The 24,427-nt window shown below is 48.0% G+C and overlaps 1 protein-coding gene across 1 annotated transcript in view; it reads right to left on the bottom strand.

Moving 5' to 3' along the window:
- The window catches only part of AXIN2 (axin 2), a 30,478-nt gene extending 7,064 nt beyond the window's left edge, over nt 1-23,414 (bottom strand). The window contains exons 1-4 of the mRNA XM_006833599.1: nt 22,600-23,414; nt 14,371-14,511; nt 2,829-2,931; nt 6-146 (exon numbers count right to left, since the gene is read on the bottom strand). Of these exons, the coding sequence (XP_006833662.1) occupies nt 6-146; nt 2,829-2,931; nt 14,371-14,511; nt 22,600-23,414 (1,200 nt within the window). The remainder of the gene's footprint in view (nt 1-5; nt 147-2,828; nt 2,932-14,370; nt 14,512-22,599) is intronic.
- Nucleotides 23,415-24,427: the final 1,013 nt, after the last annotated feature.

Below are 24,427 nucleotides of genomic sequence, written 5' to 3'. Positions count from 1 at the left end.
ACTACCTCTCTGATCTGCTGTAGACGCTCCTCCAGGCTGTGCCGGCTCTCCATCTCCACCTTCAGCTTCTCCAGCCGAGAGATGAGCTCGGCCGCAAAGGTGGCAGGATCCACAGGGGTCATCTCCTTGGGCAGGCGGTGGGTTCTCTAGAGGACACGAGGAAGATGGGCACGAGCCACGTTAGGGGGCTTGGTGCAGGAAGGCGGCTTCGCCCTAGCTTCCTGGGCCCCCGCACTGGCCGCAGCCCCGCGATCCACTCTGATGGAGAGGCGGCCGGGGCTGCTCAGGCCTTTTATGTGGCTTTGCCTGGGCCTCATGGAGGGCCATGATCCCCACCAGCGTTTGCCTTGGGCAGGAGCAGTTGGTCGCACTCCGAGAGGCCCGGCTTGTTCTCTCTGTAGTACAACCAGCCCATCAGTAGCTACTCTGAAGACGAAAATCTTCAAAGACTGTTGTCAAACATCAAAAAAAAAAAAAAAAAAAGGGGGGGGGGGGGGAAAAGGCAGCCTTCCGATGTGGGGAGGGGAGTGAGATATCAACTCAAGGAATAAAAAGTAGAGTCTAAACAGAAGAGGAGTTGGAAATAAAAAATAATAAAAAAAAAGAGATTAGGAAGGAGGTGGGGGGCGGGGGGAGGAAAAAGGAGGAAAAGAAAAGAGTTGACCGGCTGGGGATCAGAGGAGAAGTGGTGATTTATTTTCTGGCGGCACACTGCGTACTTTTGAGGCAGTGTTGTCTCAACACCATCCTCGATCCCGCTCACACAGCTCCTGCCCCCCTCCCATCTCTTTGTACAGAAAATGAAGAAAGCCGCTGCAGGCTAGTAGCGGAACACTGCTGTGCGTGGTGGCCTAGAGCCCATCTATCAAGGGAAAAAGGGAACATCTCCAAATCAAGTATGGAATATAAAGCGGCGCCTGGCCCCGCCAGCTAGAGCAGCAGATAGAGCGAGCCCCCCCCCCACCGCCCTCTCTATCCGTTCCCTGTCATCTTGTCACCCCCACCTCCTCCTTCCTCAGTTCCCAATTCTTTCTCTCACTTGGCCCTACTCTTAGGGGTGGGAATGGGTAAGCAGAGGGCCAAGCTGCAAAGCCACACTTTAATCGGGCTGGGCACCCACTAAGCAGAAATGTGTGAGGAGACAAGAACGTGCCTCCACAGGATGAACCGGGTGGTAGATTGACTTCAATTAAAGCACTGAAAAGCAGATTTGTTTGTACATCCCACAACAAAATCATCTAATTCACAAGCTTGGGTGCTAGTACTTTTCTTGACCAACATGTACACGCACGAGTTTAAAAAGAAAAAAAGAACCCCACTGTATCATCAATATTGTGGTGTTTGGGGGCAAGGCGGCTAGAGGGGCCCCAGGAAGCATAGGTTTCTCAATTTAAATAAGAATAAATCTGTCCTTGTCTATTCTGGGAACTCTCAGAGTGGGATTCTTCTAACAACTTCCACAAATCAATGCCACACGGACTTGCAATCTGATGTGTTCATTTACTAAGCGCTGCATTGTCTGAAGTTGGTGGACAGGATTCATAAGCATATACTTGCTTTCAACCAGGTGGTGGTCTCTCCTCTCTGAACAACACCTTTCTTACAACCTGGATCTCAGGGTCCAATCAGAAGCAGAGATCCTGAGATGGGCCTGTGGACAAAGAGCCTCTGGGGCAAAGGGACCACGTGCCTCCAGCCTTCAAGGCCGTAGAGTTAAAAGGAGAAAACCTAGGAAAGTCCTCCCTTAGTCTCCCTCCTCAACCACAGGCAGAAGCCGCTCCCGTGACCCCATCTTCCAGACAGTCCTCTGGAAGTTGTCCAGGCGGACACACAGCAGCAGGAACAATGTCAAGTTACAGGGCTGGAAACCCAAAGGAGAGCAGCAACTTTCCAGGGTCCGGAGGAGAAACGCCCAAGAAACGCTAAGTAAAGACTGAAATGGCCAAGCAGGTAGTCAACTCAGGAACCCGACACCTTAGGGCATGACTCTAACTCAGGATTTGTTCATCCATTCACTGAGCATCTAGGAAGCAGTAGGCATTGCTTATACAGATATGTTGTCGTCGTAAAGTGCCATGGAATTGGTTCTAACTCATAGTCATCCTGTATAGAGTTTCCAAGGAGCGGCTGGTGAGTTTGAACCACTGACGTTCAGTTTGAACCACAACCTTGCAGTTACAAAACCACACCAGGACTCTTATACAGTTATCTGTTGTTGTTATGTGCCATGGAGTCGGTTCTGACTCATAGTGACCCTGTACAGGGTTTCCGAGGCTGTAAATCTTTACGGGAGCAGAAAGCCTCATCTTTCTCCCGCGGAACAGCTGGTAGTTTCAAACTGCTGTCCCTGAGGTTAGCAGCCCGATTCGTAACCACTACGCTACCAGAGCTCCTTCATACAGTTATAGATGTTCACAAAACAAAACAAACAATTCCTGTCCTCATGGAGCTTCCATTCTAGTGAACTCTGTACCAACATGCTCAAGAAGAACAGGGCTTAGCTCCCACCATTTCTTGGTTTCCAAGAAGCAACAACTTTGGTTTCTTTCTCATAGAAAATGGTCCCTCTTGTTTTGAGCTGAGAAAACTTAAAGGGTCAAACAGGTCATCTTGGGTCTCATCGCCATATCAATCTACTCAACGTCATGGCCCAACCCACCATGAATGAACACCTTCTGCCCTGTCCTATCCACCCTTGTGTTCCGCTAGGGGACCATCAGATTGCACACGTTTCCTCTCTTCCATACTCTTCCCCTCCCCACCCTTTTCTTCCTGGTTCAACATGGCTGCAGACCAGTGCCTCGTGGTGGCACCTGTCTAATACTCACCGGGAAATGAGGTAGAGACACTTGGCCATTGGCCTTCACACTGCGATGCATCTCTCTCTGGAGCCGTTTCTTACTCCCCACGCGATACGGAGGGATTCCATCTCTAAAGGGAAAGAAAGAGAACCCCCCCAGGGCTCGTTAGTGTGCTTTTGGCCAGACCAGGATATTCGTCCTTCCCACCGAGAGGGCATGATCCAAGGTCAAATTGCTGCACCAAACCTCTCTGGATGTGTGGCTCCCTCTCAGTTGTAGGAATGTCAACTTGCAAAGAGATGACAAATCTTGTCTCTGCGTGCATCCTGGGCTCAGGCCTGGGTTACTCTCCCATCAGCCCAGAGAGTAAAACCCAAAACACTAAGCTAGACCTATTACTATGGTATGAAGACCCCAGGTGTAAGCAGAACTCCATTCCATAGGGTGTTCTTGGTTCTGGTATGAAATTAAGTAATGGACCCCTAACCACAAGGTCGGCAGTTCAAACCCACCAGTTAGTGCTTGGATCCCAATACAGAGTCAAAATGAGTTGAAACCAACTCAATGGCACTTAACAACAACAATCTTATGAAAACAGCCCTTTTTTCCAAGGGTTTAAGCCACCAGACTTTAGGTTAGGTTTGTTTGTGCAACCCCTGCCTCTCAGCTCCTAGCCAGAATAAAGCATCCCCACCATGTTATAGGGTCCCCACACAGAAGATGAAAAGGTCCTTTACATCAACCAACTGTTGTTACAACAGTTTGTTAACACCATGGACGTACTGCCCCAAATTGGAGACCCAGGGCCTGGTAGAGTGTAAAGGCAGTAGGATCAAACCCACCGACGGTTACACCAGACATACGGGGACGTACAGAAGTCCCCAGCAGTAGCCTCTAAGTTGTTTGCACAGTTCCTTTTCTTTCTTTTTTTAAATAATATTTCATTATGTTTTTGGTACAAGCTTACACAGCAAATTAGATTCCAAACTGACAATTTATACATAAATAGGAAGTCAGTGACTTTAGTTACACTTTCCACAATGTGTCAACATACTCTTGAATTGTGGTCTGGTTGTTCTGTTTCCAAAACTCTACTTCCCCGGCCCCCTTATCTTCTCATCTTTGCTTTAGAGTAATTAACCTTGCAAAGGCTTTAAAAATAAACATGCTGGTTATTGACCTGAAATCAATTTTATCTATATTAATATAACCACTTTAGCCTTCTTATAATTTAACTGTTGGCATGGTGTATTCTTTTCTAGTCATCTATGTTATGTCAAGAAAACAAAAATCCTCACCACTGGACCAATAAACAACATTCTTATCAATGGGGACAAGATTGAAGTTGTTAAGGACTTCATTCTTCTTGGATCAACTATCAACACTCATGGAAGCAGCAGTCAAGAGATCAGACTACGTATTGCATTGGGCAAATCTGCTGCACAGGAACTTTTTAAAGTATTGAAGAGCAGAGATGTCAGCTTGAGGACTAAGGTGCGCCTGACCCAGGCCATGGTATTTTCAATAGCCTCATATGGATGCGAAAGCTGGACAGTGAATAAGGAGGATTGTAGAAGAATTGATGCCTTTGAGTTGTGGTGTTGGAGGAGAATGTTGAAAGTGCCATGGGCTGCCAAAAGAACCAATAGATCTGTTTTGGAAGAAGTGCAGCCAGATTGCTCCCTGGAGGCCAGGATGGCTAAGCTTCGTCTCTCCTACTTTGGACACATTGTCCGGAGGAAACAGTCACTGGAGAAGGATGTAAAGCTGGGTAAGGTGGCGGGTCAGAGAAAAATAGGAAGACCCCTAACGAGATGGATCAGCCAGGTGGCATCATTGATGGGTCAAGTGTGGCAGCGGTAGTGAGGTTGGCCGAGGATCGGACATTGTTTCGTTCTGCTGTGCATGGGGTCGCTATGAGTCGGTTCTGACTCGATGGCACCTGACAACAACAACATGTTTTGACTTTATCTTTATAATTGATGTGTACCTCTTAAATTGGAACGTGTTCTGATCCTTTCTTACATTTGGAGCGTTTAATCCATTTACATTTAATGTGATTGTTGATTTGTATTTGATTTGTCTATCTATTTGTATCATCTGTTTTATTTTTTTACAGAGCCCTAGTGGCACAATGGGGTTGCTAACCAAAAGGATGGCACTTTGAACCCACTAGTGACTTCCTGGGAGGACAGACCTAGAGACCTGCTCCTACATAGATTGTTGTTGTTGTTGTGAAGTGCCGTCGAGTCGGTTCCGACCCATAGCGACCCTGTATAGGGTTTCCAAGGAGCAGCTGGTGAACTTGAACTGCCGACCTTGCAGTTCAAACGGCTTTCAGTCTGGCGCATTAACCCACAGCGCCACACCAGCACTCCCCTATACAGATTACAGCCTAGGAAACCCCATGGGGCAGCGTTCCATTCTGTCCAGAAGGGCGGCAATGCGTCAAATGGCAGACTCCACCTGTCCACGTTTTATTAAGTCATTCCCAGGATGATTCTTCTCTCCGCGCTACACCCCACAACCTGCCAGTTTTCAAAGACACATGCCCACCACCACGGGCAGTCTGTACCATTCATTCAAATACTTGAGTCTCTAGTGAGTGTACTGGGCCTCAGAGCAGTAAACCAAGAACGAAAGCAATGGCCTCCTGAAGTTACAGTCCAAGAGGTAACATTGGCAATATGCACCACAGACAATGTTTTGCTGTTGTTTTTGGTTGGGAGACATCCACTCGACTTCGACACACAGCAACCACTGCCCCTCACCTCCGGTTTTCTAGTTTTCTGTAACCCATTGAGCCTCTGGGTGGGCTCACGTCGCTGAACCTTTCAGTTAAGAGCTAAACACGTTAGCATTTAAACTGTTGGATCTCCAGGACTCTTTACTGTATGTTGTTGTTGTTGATGAGTGCCACCGAGCCAGTTCCGATCCTGTGTAGGGTTTCCAAGGAGCGGTTGGTGGGTTTGAACCGCTGACCTTGTGGCTAGCTGGCCAGTGCTTATCCTGCCATACCACACCAGGACTCTTATTGTTGTTGTTAAGTTGTCAAGTGCCGTCAACTTGGTTCCGACTCATCGTGACTCTGTCTAGGGTTTCTGAGAAGCGGTTGGTGGATTTGATCCACTGACCTTGCGGTTCACACTGAACTTGCAGTCCAGTGATCTCCTCGTGCAGCTCACCAGAAGATGGTCATCAGTAATCTGATCACATACACAGCAGGAATGGGGGGAGGTGAGGTTGCAATTTAATACAGAGGGGTACATGAAGTCTTCACTGAGAAGGTAACATTTGAGCAAAGGCCTGAAGGGAATATGGATTCATACATCCCTCATCATCATAAAAAAGAAAAGTTGGCAAGTCAAGAGGTGAAAAAAGAAGACATGACTGGAAGGCATGACCTAGAGCCGCCATATTTGGTTTTGTTTGTTTAAAGAACTTCATTCTTAAAAGCAGTCACATGGTTACACTGGTGGGGCTGTTTTCTCCTTGCTGTCCCCTTCTGAAGGACAAAAGAGTCCCCAGTGTGTGTGGTGCTGTGGGATAAAGCACTGGACCACAAGGTCAGTAGGAACCACAAGGTGGGCGGTTCAAACCCACCAGCCATTCCTCAGAAACCCTACACAGGGTCAGTATGAGTCAGAAGGAGCTTGACAACACTTAACAACAGCAACAACAACACAGCTATAAGAGCCATTTTGGTCAAAACAAGTCCACAATGAATCATACTTGCAATCTGTAAATATTGAAATTGGGTGCTTGGCTATTCTCCCTTCCCTGGTTTTCGGCTCATTGCAGGGTTGGAGTTGTAGGAAACATAGTGAGGAAGGAAGAAAACTACCTTTGGCTCATCACCAGTGGGTGAGAATTAGCAGCACCTAAAAATACCCAGGGTGCAGCCAGGTTGATCTCTAGCTCTTCTACTACGATGCTCTAGAATTCTAAGTGACCACAACCAACCAACCTTGGTTAGCCAGACCTTTGTGTGAGCACGGAAAGGATAATGCTATTGAGGGGTCCAGGGCGAAGGGCAGAAACATGTCTAAGGACAAGGTCCACTGCAGAAAAGTCAGAGTAGGGAGTAGAGATGGCAGATCCTGTGGGAAAGTTTCCAGGTTGAAGTTGGCACTGGGCCCTGCCTTTGAAACTACTGTATGATAAAGGGTTCTAAAGTCCTGACAACTTACTGAGCCACAAGAAGTTTACTTATCAAAACTCAACGTAATCAGTGTATCTACCATGAGGGAACATGGCCCCGCTGGGCTGTCACCATGGCAACTGATTCCAACAAGAGTGGTAGTTCCCATTCTCCCAGGTCCTACTGTGAGTCTAGAAGCCCTGGTGGCATAATGGGTTAAGCACTGAAACTGCTAACTTTAACAAGATTGGAGGTTCAAACCCACAAGCTGCCCTGTGAGGGAGAAAGATGCGGCTTTCTGTTGCAGTGAACATTTATAGTCTCTGATACCCTGCTCTATAGAGTCTACCCTATGAGTTGGAATCAACTCAATGACAGTGGGTTTGTTGTGTGCTGTTAACTGTAGGTAAAGCACTGGCCTGGGCCTCCGTGTATTCCAAGCACCCTAATTAACCACATTTTACAGGTACCCAGTGACAATCACTTGCCTGAAGTCCCAGTCAACAGCAGTTAGAGCCAGGATTCATTTCAAGCCACTGTCTGACTCCAAGACCGATGTGGTTACATCAACAATCTACACTCACAATCTTCATCTCAAGATGCTCACCTGTTCTATCACACATCTTCCAGCCCCAGCCAGAGCTGGGCTTGCTGAACTTGGGGTACCCTCACTTCCTAAGCCCCACGGAGTCACTGACACTGAAAAGATCAATAGGATGTCTGGGGATGGCTCTGGAAAGCCCTTCCACCATATACACTCTGAATGCTGGCCCCCTCTTTCTTACTTGGAATGCCTTATGGGGTGGGGGTTTGGGTTTTCACAGAGTGGGTTCTTAGGCTGGCCTAACCAACTTCAACCACCCCAGGGCTGCAAGACACTCCCTTCCCCAGGCCTAAGACAGTGGCCGGAGCTCCCTCTTTGGCAACTCTTGACAATCTTGGGAGGCAGGAGCCAAGCACTCAATGGACCCCACCATGAAACAAACAGGGCTTCAAGAGTTCTAGAAGAGTCCTCCACCAGTGCCCCCATGTCAGTCTTCCTCCTGGAATGCCCACCAGTAGTGTTGGCTCTGTTGCCTTCTTTTCTTCCCAGAGAGACACCAGGGTGGAGCCAGGTTGAAGACATGACCCAATGGAGGTACGAGTACCACCCAGCAACACACTATGACACCAGGGCAGGTGAAGGATCGGTCAGGGAACTTGTTACCCAGACAAAAGAGGGAGGTATCAACTCGTAGAGGCTCCAAAGACACCTTCAAGAAAATGTGGCTTTAATTCCCCAGGGCTCTTCTTCCAAAACAGCCCCTCATTCCAGAAGGAATTTATTCAGTCTCTGGAAGTCTAAGATCAGTTTCTTGGCTACTCAATACTTTGGGTTGATGAATGTCAGCATCCCCAGCTCCATACAGTCTCCTTAATTACAAACATTTTAGCTAACGAGCCCGCTGCCGGCCCAACTATTTCTGGGGAGCACTGATTTTTGAAATGTGGACTCCAGTAAGCTGCCATTTAAGCCAAGCCAATTAGCTTAGCCTTTTGACTCCTCCGTGGCCGACCTAACCTGAGTGCGGCTTTGAAACTGCGGGCCCGCGCACACACTGGCACCTCTGTGTGGCAACCATGCCAAAGGCAGCCTCTGATCACACCAACATCAAAGGCCGAGTTTGTAAGATAAGGTGATATTTCAAGTTCTCTTGGATGCATTCCCTGGTGTCCAAAGGAGACCCATAAATAAGACAGAAAGCAATAAGAAGAAATCAATAAAACAGCATGCGATGAAATGATCTTGTGCCCATTTGGGGACACCCAGAGTGGAAGGCACCCCCACACCGAGCTGCTCAGATTGCAAGAGCTACTCAGTAGCCATAGAAAGCAGGCTCTTGGTTGGAAGGGAGGAATCCCACAGAGAAGGTGACTGTGTTGTTATGGGCCATGAATTCAATTCTGACTCATAGTGACCACAAGTTTCTAAGGTGGGTTTGAGCCGCTGCTCTTGCAGTTAACATCCAGTTTATCCTACTGTACCACACCAACTGTCCTTAAAGGTAATGTATCTTAAAGGTATTACCTTGATGTTGGTGACATTATCCTGGCTGTAGGCACATGCCAACTTGTACTCCTTTAAATATGTACAGTTCATTGTATGTCAATCACACATCAATAAAACTGTCTTTAAAACGATGGGGAGAAAAGAGAGGAAGAGCGACTCAGTGGAGAGAACCATGAAGGGATACCTCTAGCCTCCACGAACGCAGCTTCTGTGGCTGTGCCCCTTCTAACCAACAAAGACCCCCATTTCTGATGTCTTAGCCGCCTGGCTTTATCTCCCCTAAGCCTGAAACCCGACAAGCCAGCTGGGGTGTAAGGCTTTTTGCTGAGAGTTTGGAAATTAACTTAAAAAAAAAAGTAAAAAGCCACATTTCTGAGAATGCAGGTCACTCATAAAACCATCTTTCTCTGAGGCATTTGACATGGGGACCCAAATCCCCAGCCATCTTGACCAGGGCCCGAAAGTTTCCTCACGGGAAACAGAAGTCAGTCATGGGTTCTAGAAAGGAAAACATGTCCTTAAAGCCCCTGACTGTCTGTCCATCCAGGTCCCTCGAAAGAGGAGCCAAATGTGACCTACCCTGCCCTAACCTTCCCCAGGCCAGGCGTGACGGTCCCTGGGACTTAATTGGTTCTGTCTCTAACAAGACAATTGCTTCCCTGGGCTTATGTCTAATAAACTCAAACCTTCTGGAGTCTATTGAGGGCCGCCTGTGACCCACCCCCAGTAGCACCTCCTCCCCTGCCCCCTCCCAGACCCCCTGGTCCATTGTAACCGTGGAGCAATAGCCAAGGATCTTTTCATGCTTTATGGGTTGCTCCTGTTCACTTGTTCAAGGAAATTTCAAAGGGGCCTGTTCCCCTCTGATCCCCTCTCAGCTTCCCGGATGAACAATGGGCTGAAAGCGATTCAGCGCGGCTTGTCATCCCCACACACTTTCTTTCTCGTTCCAAGCGTTCATCTGTGCGAGGCCAGCAGTTGGCAGTGCTCTGAAGAGAGGGTCTAATCTCAGCCCTGGGAATTCCAGGTGACCTGACACCAGGCAGATCAGACACACCCCGGGCCAGCCGGCTAGAAAGCACCATGCAGGACCCCTAGAGCTTTTAGCTCATGCCAAGCCTGCTGGGTAAGAGAGAGGTTCCCTATGCTGGCCCCTATGGCAGCCTGAGGACCCACGGGGACATCCAGGCCCCAGCATGCACCCCAGCTGGGGAATCTCATTCCAAGACTCCTTTGTCCTCCTCTATAGGCCAATGTGGCAACCAGCTCCCCGAAATGGTACACTGATGAGAAAATGGGTATCATCATCACACAGAAACTGTGGGGAAGACTGTGACTGCTACAGTCACTGGAAGTAAGCACTCAGACCCCCAAGTCTGGGCACCTTTGCAGCATTAGCCCAAGGCAGCTACTGTGGAGAAACTGACCACAGCCACAGGCTCTGCAAACCTTGGGACCCAAGGCTATCTTTCTAGCCACAAGGAGAATGTTGCTAGGTGAGCGATTTGGCCTTGTCTGTCTGTGACAAAATGGATATCTTACTGGCCCACTCTCCAACCTTTGCTTTCCAGAACACTTGACTGGCAATGATAACTTCTGAACCCTATAAGTAACTGCCCAGGGTTCCAAAAGTCCTTCAGCCAAAGAGGAAGGGTAGGAGGGTTTTTGAGCTTTAAAGAAGCGCGGTTGTAGTTGTGGATGGGGTGAAAGGTGAACTCCTCCCCCTCAACCCAATAAAACGAAAGCAATCTGATCACGATTCAATAAAATTAAAAAAAACAACAACAACAACACAAAAACCCTAAGCAGCTCAAAGGTCACATTACCAATTGGTCCTAAGAACATGTCTCATGTTGAAAATGGCCAAGCTACAGAAAAATGGCAGGCAAAGAAAGGGCCGGGGACCATGTCTGGCCAGATCTAGAACACAGAGGACTGGATCCAGGTCCTGTCTGGCATGGGTAGTTGCAGAGCCATTGGGCGTTATATCTTTATTCATTTGAAAAAATAAAAATCACAAAGAACAGCTTGCCTTTCTAATTGGGTCTTGTAAGACTCAAACAAGAACATGTATGAGTTCTACATGTAAGTTTTCTCATCCTTAACCCAGAATAACACCTCTACAATGGGGACTGAAATATAGCCAAGGGCCAGGAAGCAAGCCAACCACAGTCCGGGGAAATTAAACAGGAGTCTGGCAGCCTTAAGTACACTTAGGAGCTTCACTCAAAGCGTTCATTCAAATCCAACTTACTCTGATTTTACACATAATGCTAAGACTTTCAGGCAATGCAGCAAGATATAAAAATTGAAGGAGTTATGTTGTTAGAAGTATGCACAGACAGGAGCAAAAAAATCATCGCACAAGCCCAAGGACACAAAGGGAAGAGAAGAGCTACACTGGACTGCAAAGTCGGTTTGAGCCACAAGGTTGGTGGTTCAAGCTCACCAGCCAATCCTCGGAGACCCTATACAGGATCTCTATGGGTCAGAAATGGCTTGATGGCACTCAACAACAACTTAAAAAAAAAAAAAGGTGGGGGAGAGTCAATGCACAGAGAAACAGGTAACCCCACATAACCCTGTGGCCTATACGACAATATTACACACTATAGATCATATCGATATCCATTGTTCGAGTCTCCAAGAAATAAATGATACCTTGCCGATTGCTATTTAGGAGTCCTGGTCATGTAGTGGGTTACACACTGGGCTGGTAACCACAGGGTTGTCACTCCAAGGGAGAAAATGAGGCTTTCGGCTCCCGTGAAGACATAACAGCCTTGGAAACCCTATCTAGGATCACTAAGAGTTGGAACCAACTTGAAGGCACTCAACAACAACTGTTATTTAATAAAGATGACAGCACATATTATTTTAAGAACTAGGTCCCCAAGTATGGATAATTTACAGAGTTCAATCAATATGGAAAGCCCACATCTTTGGGACTCCTTATGATTTTGTAATGGATGGAAGTTGTACATACTTCTGCTATTTATCTAGTTCTGCCACTGCCAAAATGCTTGTGTCAAACTGACCCTTTCACTTTCCGGATCTCTCTACCTTTACTAAGAGAGGAATTTGAGGTAACACAAGAAAGGTCTCCAGGAAAATTGAGAGCAGACCCCAAACCTCATAAAGTTTCCCTTCCAACTGGTTTTATACCACAAGCCAAGCAACAGAACATTGGCCAAGAAAAACCAGATATTTTCAAAGGGACTGGAAAAAGAGACGGTGCAGTTTCAGAAGTCTGCAAAAGGGACAAACTCTAAGTAAGAATACCAGAAGTTACATAGGCCAATTTTCCTGGGTGAAATTCCCACCAAAACATCTGTAGAAGCATCTTCAAAAGCCATTTCTTGAAGTGTGGTTCTCAGCTGGATGTGGTATGAGAAGCGCTTGAGAAGTTTCAACCATATCCACCCCTAGTTGTGCAGAATCAGAAGCTTGAAGAATGGTATTAGAGGGGGACACACCGAGCCATTCTCCATGGAGGACCCCCCACCCAAATGACTTAGATCGCCTTTAAATCAAAGTCATCCAACTGCAAAGGATCCAAGACCATGTGGAGAGAAGACACGTCACCAAGTATGACTATAAGCAGGAAGCCTTACTTTGGGTCTTCAATGTCTGACATAGTAGGCAGCCCTCAACACTTACTTAATTAAATGATCTCCATTTAAAGGTATCTATATTACTCTGGTGTGGCGCTGTGGGCTAATGTGTCTGACTGCAAAGTCATCTGAAGTGCAAAGTTGGTGGTTCAAGCTCACCAGCTGCTCCTCGGAAACCCTATACATGGTTGCTATGGGTTGGAATCAACTTGACAGCATGTAACAATAACACCATGTGACTCTGGTAGTGTAGTGGTTACGAATCAGGCTGCTAAACACAAGGTCAGCAGTTCGAAACTACCAGTGGTTCCGCAGGAGAAAAAGGAGGCTTTCTGCTCCCGTAAAGATTTACAGCCTCGGAAAGCCTATGCAGGGTCACTATGAGTCAGAACTGACCCCACAGCATATAACCAACAACCACCATATGACTATGGGTTGCACCTCAATCTATAGAAACCAAAAATACTCACCACTAGACCAGTAAATAACATTAAGATAAACAGAGAAAATATTGAAGCTGTCAAAGACTTCATTTTGCTTGGATCAACCATCAACATTCATGGAAGCAGCAATCAAGAAACCAAAGGGTGTATTGCATTAGGCAAATCTGCTGCACAAGACCTCTTTAATGTGTTCAAGAGCAAAGATGTCACGACCCAAGCCATGCTATTTTCCATAGTCTCATATGCATGTGGAACAATGAGTAAGTTAGACCATAGAAGAATTAATGCATTTGAGTTACGGTGTTGGAAGAGAAGATGAAAAGTACCATGGACTGCCAGAAGAACAAACAAACCTGTGTTGGAAGAAGTACAGCCAGAGTGCTCCTTAGAAGCCAAGATGGCCAGACTTCAGACATGTTACCAGGAGGGACCAGTCCCAGGAAGAGAACATCATGCTTGGCAAAGTGGAGGGTTAGTGAAAAAGAGGAAGATCCCCCCCTTTCCCCCAAAGAGCCTAGTGGCAGCAGCAAGCACAGCAATGATTGTGAGGTTGGCACAGGACTGGGCAGTGTTTCTTCTCTTGTGCATAAGGTCACTATGAGTCAGTACTGACTCGATGGCACCTAACAACAACACATAGGATCATCGCACACACAGTCACCCTACAGACTGCTCTGGCTTCCTGACCCTTACCTTCAAGATGCATTTCCTTCAAAATCACTGAATTCCTAACCATAAACTCTCTTATGCCACCCTGTCTCCTCCCACCTGTTGGTTCAGCACAGGTGAAACACTCGGAGGGTTCAAGACCTGCCAAGCAATTACAGTCACAAGGAAAGCATGCAAAAACAGTAACTGATACATTTTTTTTTTCTTTAAATTGAGAAATCTGTAAAGAATCATCTTAACCTTCAACTTCATGTAGAAGTTTTTTTTCTAAGTGTTAAGTTAGTTTTCATCTGCACAGGCTTCATCCAACTTTCTTCCCAAGGCTGTAACCTTAACACTAGTCCTGGTGTGGCGCTGTGGGTTCATACACCAGAACGTAAAGCTGTTTGAACGGCAAGGTCGGAGGTTCAAGCTCACCAGCTGCTCCTTGGAAACCCTACACAGGGTGGCTATGGGTCAGAATCGACTTGATGGTACTTGACAACAAGTTTAACACTACCCGCATTAGCATCTCCTCTCTTTAGCCACTCTACGGCACCTGTCACTGCACACACAGCTGGGATGTGCACGGCCAGGTGAGGCGGGTGGGTGATGTCACACAGGTGGCTTCTTATTCCCAACCACAGACGTGTGAGGCTCCCGGGATACTTACACGCTACTGTCTGTCATGGACATAGAATCATCGGTCAGGGCATCACTTGAAATCTCGCTGTCATTCGCGCTGGTGGCAGGCGCAAAGACGTAGCCAGAACCTACATGGTACGGACTAATAGGGTCATTCCTCTTGAAGGACCTACAGGGAAAAGAAAAAGAGCTTTACCAGGAACCCTGGTGAACCAGGCGATCTCACGACAACTGAAGGCACCAACCACCTCCAAGGCTGTTCCATGCCAACCTGGTGCCCAACTCCAGCAGTTCATCTGGACAGAAAGCAGGAACCTAAAAGTGGAGCCAGCTGACCCCAGTATCTCAAATGGTTCCTCTGTCCCCAGGGCAGACCCTTCCAGGGAACAGAGCATCCCAGTGCCAAGTTCTAAACACACAGAGGAACAGACTGCTCTGGAAAGGGGACTATGGAGTGAGTGAGGGGAGCAAGATAATGGAAATGGAACACCTCTCCCACCCACAAGGACTTGGACTGCCTTAAAAAATCAGACCCATCCACCTGCAAAGGAGCCGTGACCAGACACGATTTTGGAAGAAAAGTGACTCCAAGTGGAATATGGGAAGACAATTTCAGGGCCCTAACCTCTTGGCACTGTAGAATAAGCAGCAGGTCACAAGTCAGTCTGAGCCTCAAGGTCAGCAGTTCAAACTCACCAGGAAACCCTACACGGCATAACTCTGAGTCGGAATCGACTCATGGCACTTCATAACAACAGGACCTTTTAAACAGCCGAACTCCCAGTCTGGTGTCTGCTAGCGGAGTTCAGGGATCCACACACTCCAGTGACCTGGTGTGGTGATGTCACACCAACACCTGGCAAGTTGGACACACTGGACCCAAAAGTTCAAGATAGTGTTGCGAATTCCCATTCCAGCTAGGAGCTGGACCTCCACCCTGCCCCCTCCCTGCACAGAGCTTCCTTCTCCCAGAGTGGGCTAAAACCAGGGGGATTAAAGTGAGCAGCGCAGCTGTTTCAAAGGCAGGCCCTGGCCCCTCCCCTCCTTGTTTCCAGCCCCTTTGTTTCAGGAGCCTCTGGTCCCCACTTTATCGCCCTCTTGATCTCTTCCCAGAAAGAACCAGTGTGCCTGTCTCCTGCTGGGCCACATTCTTTTCTGTCTCCAGTGAGAAGGACTGGGGTGGGCAGGGGGATGGTCTCTTCCAGGGGAAGGGGCCACAGGGGGTCAGTGGGTTGCAGGAAGGGCCTGTTAAAACCTGAAGTTGCAGGGGGTCTTGTGTACAAAGACCCTGGCATACTCTGTTTCACAGAGGAGTAGGAAGGCTCAGATGAGAACAAACCACATCAGGGTCTTCAGCTGGTCTACCCTAAGAGGCCTTAGGGGGGCAAATGAAAGGGACTCTGGGAAGGTCCCGGATCCTCAGTTGTCTGCCCATGCTCCTCAACTTCCTGCTCACTTACCATGAGTGTAGCATTATGCTGAACTCTGGGTTTATACAGTCCTGGGTCTCCTGGTAACCATGATTACAGGAGGAGGAGAGAGGAGCCCCTATATTACATGTGTTGGGGGTACCATGAAGAAGGTATACACAGTGTACCATGGGCGCATCTTTAAAGAATCCTCTCGTTTCTTCCTCACAGCCTCCTGAAGGAAAAGACACACTGTGCCCATTTCACAGATGAGGCCCCCAAAGTATAGCAGCCTGCCCTGGACCCCACAGCTAGAGCTGATGGGCCTGGGATTGATTCAACTGGCTCACTGAACCTTTTTCTCTGTCTCCTAACCAAAGCTACCTTCAACATATTTTGAAAGCTATTTTAGACCAAGAGGCAAATTATGAAGGACCTGGATTAGGGAACCCACAAAACTGAGCGGATGTTTCTCGATAGAATGGCTGGGGGTGGCATCCTGAGAGACGTGGAAGCAAGTTGCACCTTGATAGGTGGGCAGGAATTCAAGGAGAGGGCACCCAAGAGTGAAGGAAGGGAAGGAAAGGCAGTGAAAAGCCCGCCCCAGATTAGGACAGGCAAGGTCCAGCTAGTCTGGTCAGGAAGACCTGGTGGGACCGAGAAATAGGTCTTTAGAGCAGAGCCAGAGTCCTGCTTCACTGGGGAAGAAGAAAGGGGGGTTCCCCAGCAGCATGTGACCCAAATGCACCACCAGGTGAGACCCTATGGAGGGGTGGGGGCTGGCAAGGAGCCCAGTGGGAAGTTGTTGCCATAATCTGGAGGGAAGTGGGGATGAGAGAGAAGGTAGAAGAGACCATCCCTGTCTTTACACAGCTTGTATCTATTGCAGAAAACCACCATGAAATGTTACCATCAGAGTCGTAAAACTTTAAAGCCAGAATGAACCTAGAAATTATCTAAGAGTTCTTTTAAGAGTTGAGATGTTGTAGGGGTCCATCTGCCCAGTGTATACAGCAGGTTGGCCCCCAGCAAGTCTCTGGGCCTTTGTGTGGGTCTAAGTGGTGAAGATGAACCAGAAATCACCTAAATTCAATGCCCTTGGTTGAGGTATGTTAACAAAATCAAGAGCTGCCATTGACTGAGCACTCACTATGTGCTAGGCACGTTCCTACGTACGCACGTGTCGTAAACTCAATGACAGCTCCACTGGGGGGCAGGGATCTTTGTAATCTTCATTGCTGCACCCCAGCACCGAGACCAATGCCACACACAGTAGGTGCTCAATGAACACTTACTGCGCTCAGTCATCTTTCATCTTCACAACGGAGGAGGCCCACACAAAGCCAAGAGCCTTGTTGAGGGCCAACCCACTGGACACCGGCCAGGTGAACTTGACAACATCTCAACTCCCAGAGAACTCAACTTTAGCAGGGGCCTGGATGCTGTTCCACTGCATTAACTAGAACTTCAGTAAGGCCAGATCAAGAACATAATGTAGACTTGGACAAAGGTGCAAAGCAAGACTGTCTTACATGAACCCATGGGTGTCAGACACCTCTGACCAAGAGGCCTGCAACTTGGCCTCTCCTGCCCTGTTGTATCTGTAGACAGTGAGATGACTCACCACCTCCTGGGAATTTTCGTGACGATGAAGTGAGAATGCTAAGATCTTCCATGCTTTAGACTGGTTCTTACGTCCTCAGTCTGGGATTCCCTGATACCAAGGACAGAGAGGGATAGTAAGACCGAATGAGAGGCAGGAGATTCTTCTGGAAAAGTCTGAAGGACAATTCACTAGAAAATCTCCTAGTCGATAAGGAAACTGTCTAGGAGAACAGCTCTGTTTGGTATCACCACTAGAGATATAACAAGAGGAAAATGTTAGAAAGAAGCAAGTTCTTTTAAATGGTTAGGGTGGACTCTCAGAGTGGATGAGGGCAGATAATGGAAACACTCAAGTCTCTAGCACAGTCCAAGTTCCCAAGGCTGCTTGCTGCCTCAAACAGAATGGGCAAGCTAAATTCTTCAGGAACCTAAAGACAAGTAAGCTCTGTAGATGCTTCAGAGACCAAAAGTCAAGAGACCAAGAGCTGGTGATGGCTTACCTATTGGCCAGTTAGGTGACCACAGGCAAGTTACAGCCACCTCACCCTCCAGACTTGGGAGTATCCACCTGAAACATCAGTAGTTCAAACATGGCCACAAGCAAGAGGGGCTTTCATCCTCTGAAGGGCACTGTCCACTTCAGAGCGAACAGCAATACTCCGAAAAGCCAACCCACCAACAAAATCAGGGCGCTCCTGCTCTCGCAGATGCTCTCGTAGGTCTTCTATAGCATCGATCTCGCCCTGTAACTATACACCATCTGCGTACATTTACATGCGGAATGTCTGCTGTCTCCAGCAACTCGACTGTAAACTCCATGAGGGTAAGGGTCACATCTGTCTTCTTCTCAGATGTCTCCCCAGCACTGAAAGCAGTCCATGACCCATGGCTGGAGCTCAAAGCTTTGTTGGACCTCATACAATGACGTAGTTTCACCAGATGGGTCACTGCAAAGTTGTTTTAATTTAAGAGATGTAGCCCAGGGTCAGAGAAGCTAAACCAGGCGTCCACATGCTTTTTCTATCCTTTCCACATTGCTATCTTTGTCATATTAACACGTCAACAATGTCCCAAAAGAGGACTGCTTCAGCCTCTACAAGGAGAAAATGTCTCAAGAGATACTCCTTCCTGCCCAACAAAACAGGGCACCTAACTCAAATCCGGCGTGAGTTCGCACAACTTTACACTCATTTTTTAGCACACTGATCCCAAAATAAACTTGTCTCTCTTCACTTCCAAAATAGAGGACTACTGTGTGGCCAGCAATTAAAAATGGAATACACTGCTCTGAACTCCGCTGACGGCAATAAAATTGTTGTGTTTCCTTCCCTATAAGCATAACGAGATGAGGCCGAGGAAGGAGGCCGGCTTGTGGGGAAGACACAGGAACTCCTTTTTTGAAGAACCCATAGCTTACTTGAAATCGCCACATAATTTTAAGACAACGGATTAGAGCTGTTTTCTTGAGATTACTTAGGAGGAAAGAAAAGGGGAAAGAAACTTGAGCCTGCTACAGTAATTGTAACCAGATGTTTGGATGATTTCTTCAGTACTGCTTTGCGCTCAGTGACAGCGAGGATTTTAACTTCCTCCGGAAAGTGCAGAACCTATGGATTAAGACTTTGCACTGGGCGTGTATCTCCACACCTCGTGTGGCAACAACTTCAATCAGCCAAGAGTGTTCAACTGTTACACAGCAGAGGTTCCAGGGGGCAAACAAGGAGAGTCTGCCACACTCTTCTTCTCTCCTCCTTACACCATGGCAAAGAGACCATACCCAGGAGCCCTAAAGATCAAACCTTAGGGCCTACCTTCCTGGGTCCTCTCTCAAAACAATGCTTCTCAAACTGGCTGGAGAGAATTTTCTCCATGTGGTGTCTTCGAACCCAAGACCATGTGACATTCAATGAAGGGTCCAGATCTCAAACAGCATTGAGCAATTAAGATCTTTTCACAAAAACGATGAACTTTGTGACAAGTGTGTTTTAGCAAACAGGGTTGGTTCATCAGCGCTCCCAAGCCCTAACTGTGGACTCCGGCTTACAGCATAGCTTTCCCATGGCATCACTTTCTTTGATAATTGAAGCCAAGCTTGATTCCAATGGTTTCGCCCCAAAACGGGCCTCATCTGTGAGTTCTTGGAGAGGGCAAGGAGTGCTTGGAGCCAGCAGAGGGCCATCTGCTGGGCCCAGACTTTATTTTAAGTGAGGCCAGAACAGAGGCCCCATGGGAGGTAGGCACATATACACGCCAGGGCAGTAAAGCAAGGGCACAGTGAGATCCGAGTCCCCAGCACTGTCTTCTCCTTCCCAAAATAAATGCTGGACTGAACTCCTCATCCCACAATCCCTCAGCACACAGTGACACTCCGTGTGTGTGTGTGTGTGTGTGTGTGTGTGTGTGTGGTTTCTGACACGTTCTTCTCCCAACAGGTTGCTTCTGCTCTGGGTTATTTATAGAGACCATCAAAAGCTGAGGCATCCCACGCAACCACTCAACCCAGAGTCTTTCCCTCTGAGGATAATTCCTGCTCTTCCGTCCCAACTATTTATATTAAACCTGACACCAAATCAGTAAGGACACAAACAAGTCATTAAAAATGAGGCTCCTTTGAGGGCCCAAGGTAAACACAGCCCTGGAAGGTCAGCCAGTCCCCCTGAGCACTCGGCTGCCAAGCCTGCTCTTCAATAGCTTGAGGGAGGAGAACCCTCAGCAGAATCGGTGTTGTCTATTTCATTCATTTACTAACTTACCGAGCTGGGTACTTTGCACTATGAGTGAGTGTGTGTACAAGGGAAGGGAAAAGTAACCCTACACAGTAGATAGACTTACATTCTAACAACTAGCAGCCTGACTGGAAAGAGCGACTTCAGTTTGAGAAGTACAGAAAGTTAAGGTAGAAAACGTGACAATGAAATCCGGGCTAAGGACTAAAACTGGGGTAGTCTAATCTAACCTGGTTACTCTTTTGACACATCAATTATTATCATTATTAATTATACTAATTATGGACCTTTTATGTCTACTCAAAGCGTTCCCATTTACAAAGGGCTTTCGTGTTTATTCTTTTCTTCCTAATAACAACCCTACAACAGAGAGAGGGGATGGTGCCAACCCATTTTGCAGATGGGCACCTGGGGTTCTGAAAGGCTCCAACCTGGGTAGATGGCAGTGATCCACATGGAACTTCAGCACATACCCCAAACATGGCGCACACACTTTACTATCGGCATATTAAAATAAAGACATATACTTTAATATCTGCTTATTAAAACATTAGATAACTTGGATATGTCTTAAATTCTCTTTGATGGTCTCCAGAATTAAAGTATATGGGCTTCATGCAGTCCAGTGAACAGTCAACAGGGGGAGAAAACCAGCAAAAATCCTACGTGGAAACATAAGAGGCCAATGAAAAGTTGTGATGTATAGAGCAAGGCTCTGTATGTGTGGTCTATAGATCAAGGGTGCCCATAATTTACAACCAAGAAGCAGCACTCGAAATTCTCAGGACCTTCTAGCCCTGGCTCCAGGAACCCAAAAGCTTTCTTAGAGTTACTATCCAACAAATTGTATCCTGGCCCGATCCCAGCTGAAGTTTCTGGAACGGGGAGAGGCACCCACAAAAGAATAGTCCCAGCAGGGCTTTACTGCCTGACCACACACTGTGCTATTTACCAAGGTGGGCTGGGTCTGGACACTGGGGACAGAAGCCTCACTGTCATAGGGCCCTGGGGAAACAGCTTTACCGTAGGCCTTAGGAGTCTCTTCTCCAGCTGCTAAGCTGGAGGGCAGGGAAGCTAGCAGAGTCTCCCCAAATAGAGGGGGGAAGTAGCTGGCAGGTGCCTAGTGATTGTCCAGCCAGCTCTAGAGGCCTTACTTCCTGAGAGCAGACCTGGCATTTTCCTCCAAAACAATCTGAAACCATACACTTAAAGAGGCTGAAACAACTTCCTCATGGGATCCAATGTGTCCCTGCAAAAGTCAACTCACTGCAACTTAGGGGTTAAGACCAGACAGCTTTGTGTGGGTAGATGGGGTTTCCAAAGCTGTAAGTGCGCCCCCTGGTGGTTGGAGAACCCTGTCTCCTCCCCAAGAGCAGTCAACCTTTCTGGCCAACCCCCTACACATCATGGCCTGCTAGGCTTAGGTTGGCTACCTCAAGATGCTCATGGTCAGTCACTCTGGAGGCCACATTAGAGGCAGCACATGGAGGAACCCAGGTTGGATTGCTAGGATAAGGCATTCCGATAGCAAACAAGCCCCCCAAACCATCTCTTGCATATCTAGGCAACAATCTAGAATTAGAAAGCATTTTCTGTTTGGCGATCTTTAGAAGAGGAGAGAGGAGGAAAACCAGAAAAACCCATCCTAACAGAATGGCTAAGTCAAGAATCTTAAGACTTAGCCATTCTATAAAAGACTGTCTGAAGCCTCAAAAAGAGAAAGTACCTCAGGACCTTAGTCCTCCGGACCAAAAACTGTTCTCTCCATCAGCACCGAGCAACAAAGGAATCAACTGAGGTGGGACCCTCCAACTTGCAAACACTTAAAAATGGAATTTAAACCCCACCAGAAAAGAAAGCAAAGTGTCCTTCATCCAAGAAAGTCCCAAGCCCTTCCCTAGAAGCTTTCCTTGGTGGTAAAGATCTAATTCCACAAAGAGAACCAACCACCAGCTCCTTCAGCCAATTGCTAGCTCTTAACATAAAGTGCAAAAGGTCCCACTTACCCTTCTGTTCAGTGGGTTGCACACATTGCTTCCTGTGTCTCCACCACAGCCCAGCTGCCTCTCAGGCACCGTTAATTCCTCTCTCTACTGATGAGTGGTGGCATGCCCCCTTCCAAAAAAGTGGGGCTGAGTGGCTGCTGACTCAGAGTCATCACAAGCTGCTCTCCTCTTTTCCTCTCAACCCCTTCTATGACTCCAGCCCAGGATAAGAAGTAACACACATTAATGAACACAGCGTGCCACTGTTTGATGTCAGTACTGGAGGTATTTAGCGGTGTGTGCATCCCTAGTCCCCCTTTAAACAACCAAAAGCGAGATCAAAGGGTTCAAGGCCAGGGGTCCTGGCTCTCAAGAGACCCTCTGTCAGCCTCAGGGGCACATCCATCCATCCATCCATCCACCCTACTTAACTCAAAACATCTGCAAAGCCCTTATCTTCCTCCAACACACACACACACACACACACACACACACACACACGCTCCTCCCCCAGCTGCTGCCCAAGTCTTACCTGTATCCATTTTCAACTGCTTCCGTGGACCTCACGTTAACTGTGGCCTTCAGAGTTCTGCTGGACAAACCAAGCACAGTGGGTGAGAGTTTGCATTTGAAGTCAGCACAAGTCCACTCCTCCTCTTCATTCAAGGTGGGGAGGTAGTCACATAAGACCTTCAGGCTCCCCAGTCCTCCACTGCTCATGTATGCGGGGTTTTCGCCCCCACTCCTCACATATTCGAGGTATATATCAGAAGTCAAAAACATCTGGTAGGCATTTTCCTCCATCACCGACTGGATCTCCGTCTGCGCCTGATCAAACATAACGGAGTCTATCTGCTGCTTCTTGATGCCATCCCGTATGTAGGTTTTGGTGGCTGGTTTCAGCTGCTTGGAAACAATGCTGTTGTTCTCGATGTACCTTTTGTAGATTGCTTTGGCTACCCTTAAAGTTTTGGTATCCTTCAGGTTCATCTGCCTGAATCCATTGCAGGCAAACCAGAAGTCTAAGGTATCCACACATTTCTCTCTCTCCAAGAAAGTCCGGAAAAGATAAGTTCCATCTTGATCGCCCAACAAGGAGTGCAAAGACTTGGTCCACCGGGTCAGAGGGGAATCTGGGGACGCCCGCCCCTCAGGCTCTCCCAGCCCATCCTCATTCCTCCGGGTGTTGGAGGATACGGGCATGGATTTGGTGACCTGACCCTTGCCCAGGCCAGCCTGGCAGGGTGGGGTCTCCCCTTCTTCCCCTGGTACCGGGGGCCGAGGGGCATCCTCTCTGAAGCTACTGCTGGGGTCCAGGAGTCGAGTCACCAACACAGCGCTACTCATGATGAAGGAGTTCTAAGTTTGGGGCTTTTTTTCCCCCCTTCCAATTCTTCTCAGCAATCAGCGTGGTCTCTCTTTCTCTCTCTTTAAGTCAGCAGGGGTTCATCTGAGCCTCCTCTCTGGAAAGAAAAGGAAGGGGGGAGGTGGTAAGAGAGAAAAGGGTATCGATCTAATCACAACCAGATCTACCCAACATCAAAGCAAGAAAGTAAACAGGCTTTTCAACTCCCCAAATTCAAATCAAGCAACCCAGCTATCTTCGAGGTGCACATCTAGTATCTGCTACTTTTTTTTTTCAAAGGCGAAATCTGAGCTCTCAGTACTTCTTTTGGGGTGGGGTTGGGGGGAGCGAGTAGAGAGGCAGGGAGTTGGAGGGGGGCAGATAACCGTCCAAAAACCCGTTCAGCCCATCTAACCAAGCTCGCAGGACAGCGGAGGCCGCACCTCCACTCCCGCCCCCTCCCTAGATAGCTTTGACTCCAAAAGACCCACTTGGAAACAAACGCCAGGCTGGGTACAGGTGAAACCAATTTTCGGTAAATTTCCCAGCTCGGCTCTCTGTACAGATAACTCGAGCTCCAAACGTGCCCTTCCTCGGCATCTGGTTCCCATTCCCCCACCCACCCCCTTCCTTCTGTGCTCCCCTCTCCACTCCTTAAAAATTCAGAAGATCCGTTCCCGAAAGCAGCCCGCCCCGCACGGAACGGAATGAGCAGCAGAACGCTCAATCCAGCAGGCAAACGCCCCCACCCCAACACAGATGCAGTAGGCAAAGTCCGCCCCCCCTCACCCCAGACCCAATAGGCAAACAACCCCAGCTAACATGTAAATGTCCAACCAAGAATCCGGTTCAGTCTCCACTTCAGTCTCCCCCGCTCCCCAAAACCAGAGCCCTACTTACTCAGCCGAGCCTTTGATCTACCAACTTCGCTAAAGAACAGAGAAGCCACCGGACCCGCCGCCTCCGCCCCGCCCCCAGCCCACCTCCCGGAGCGAACCCTACAAAACCGGATCCG

The sequence above is a fragment of the Chrysochloris asiatica genome, unplaced genomic scaffold, assembly GCF_000296735.1.
Source record: "Chrysochloris asiatica unplaced genomic scaffold, ChrAsi1.0 scaffold00007, whole genome shotgun sequence".
In the NCBI taxonomy this organism is placed as follows: domain Eukaryota; kingdom Metazoa; phylum Chordata; class Mammalia; order Afrosoricida; family Chrysochloridae; genus Chrysochloris; species Chrysochloris asiatica.
Note: the sequence above shows the minus strand (reverse complement) of the source record. Positions and strands in the feature narration are given on the sequence as shown.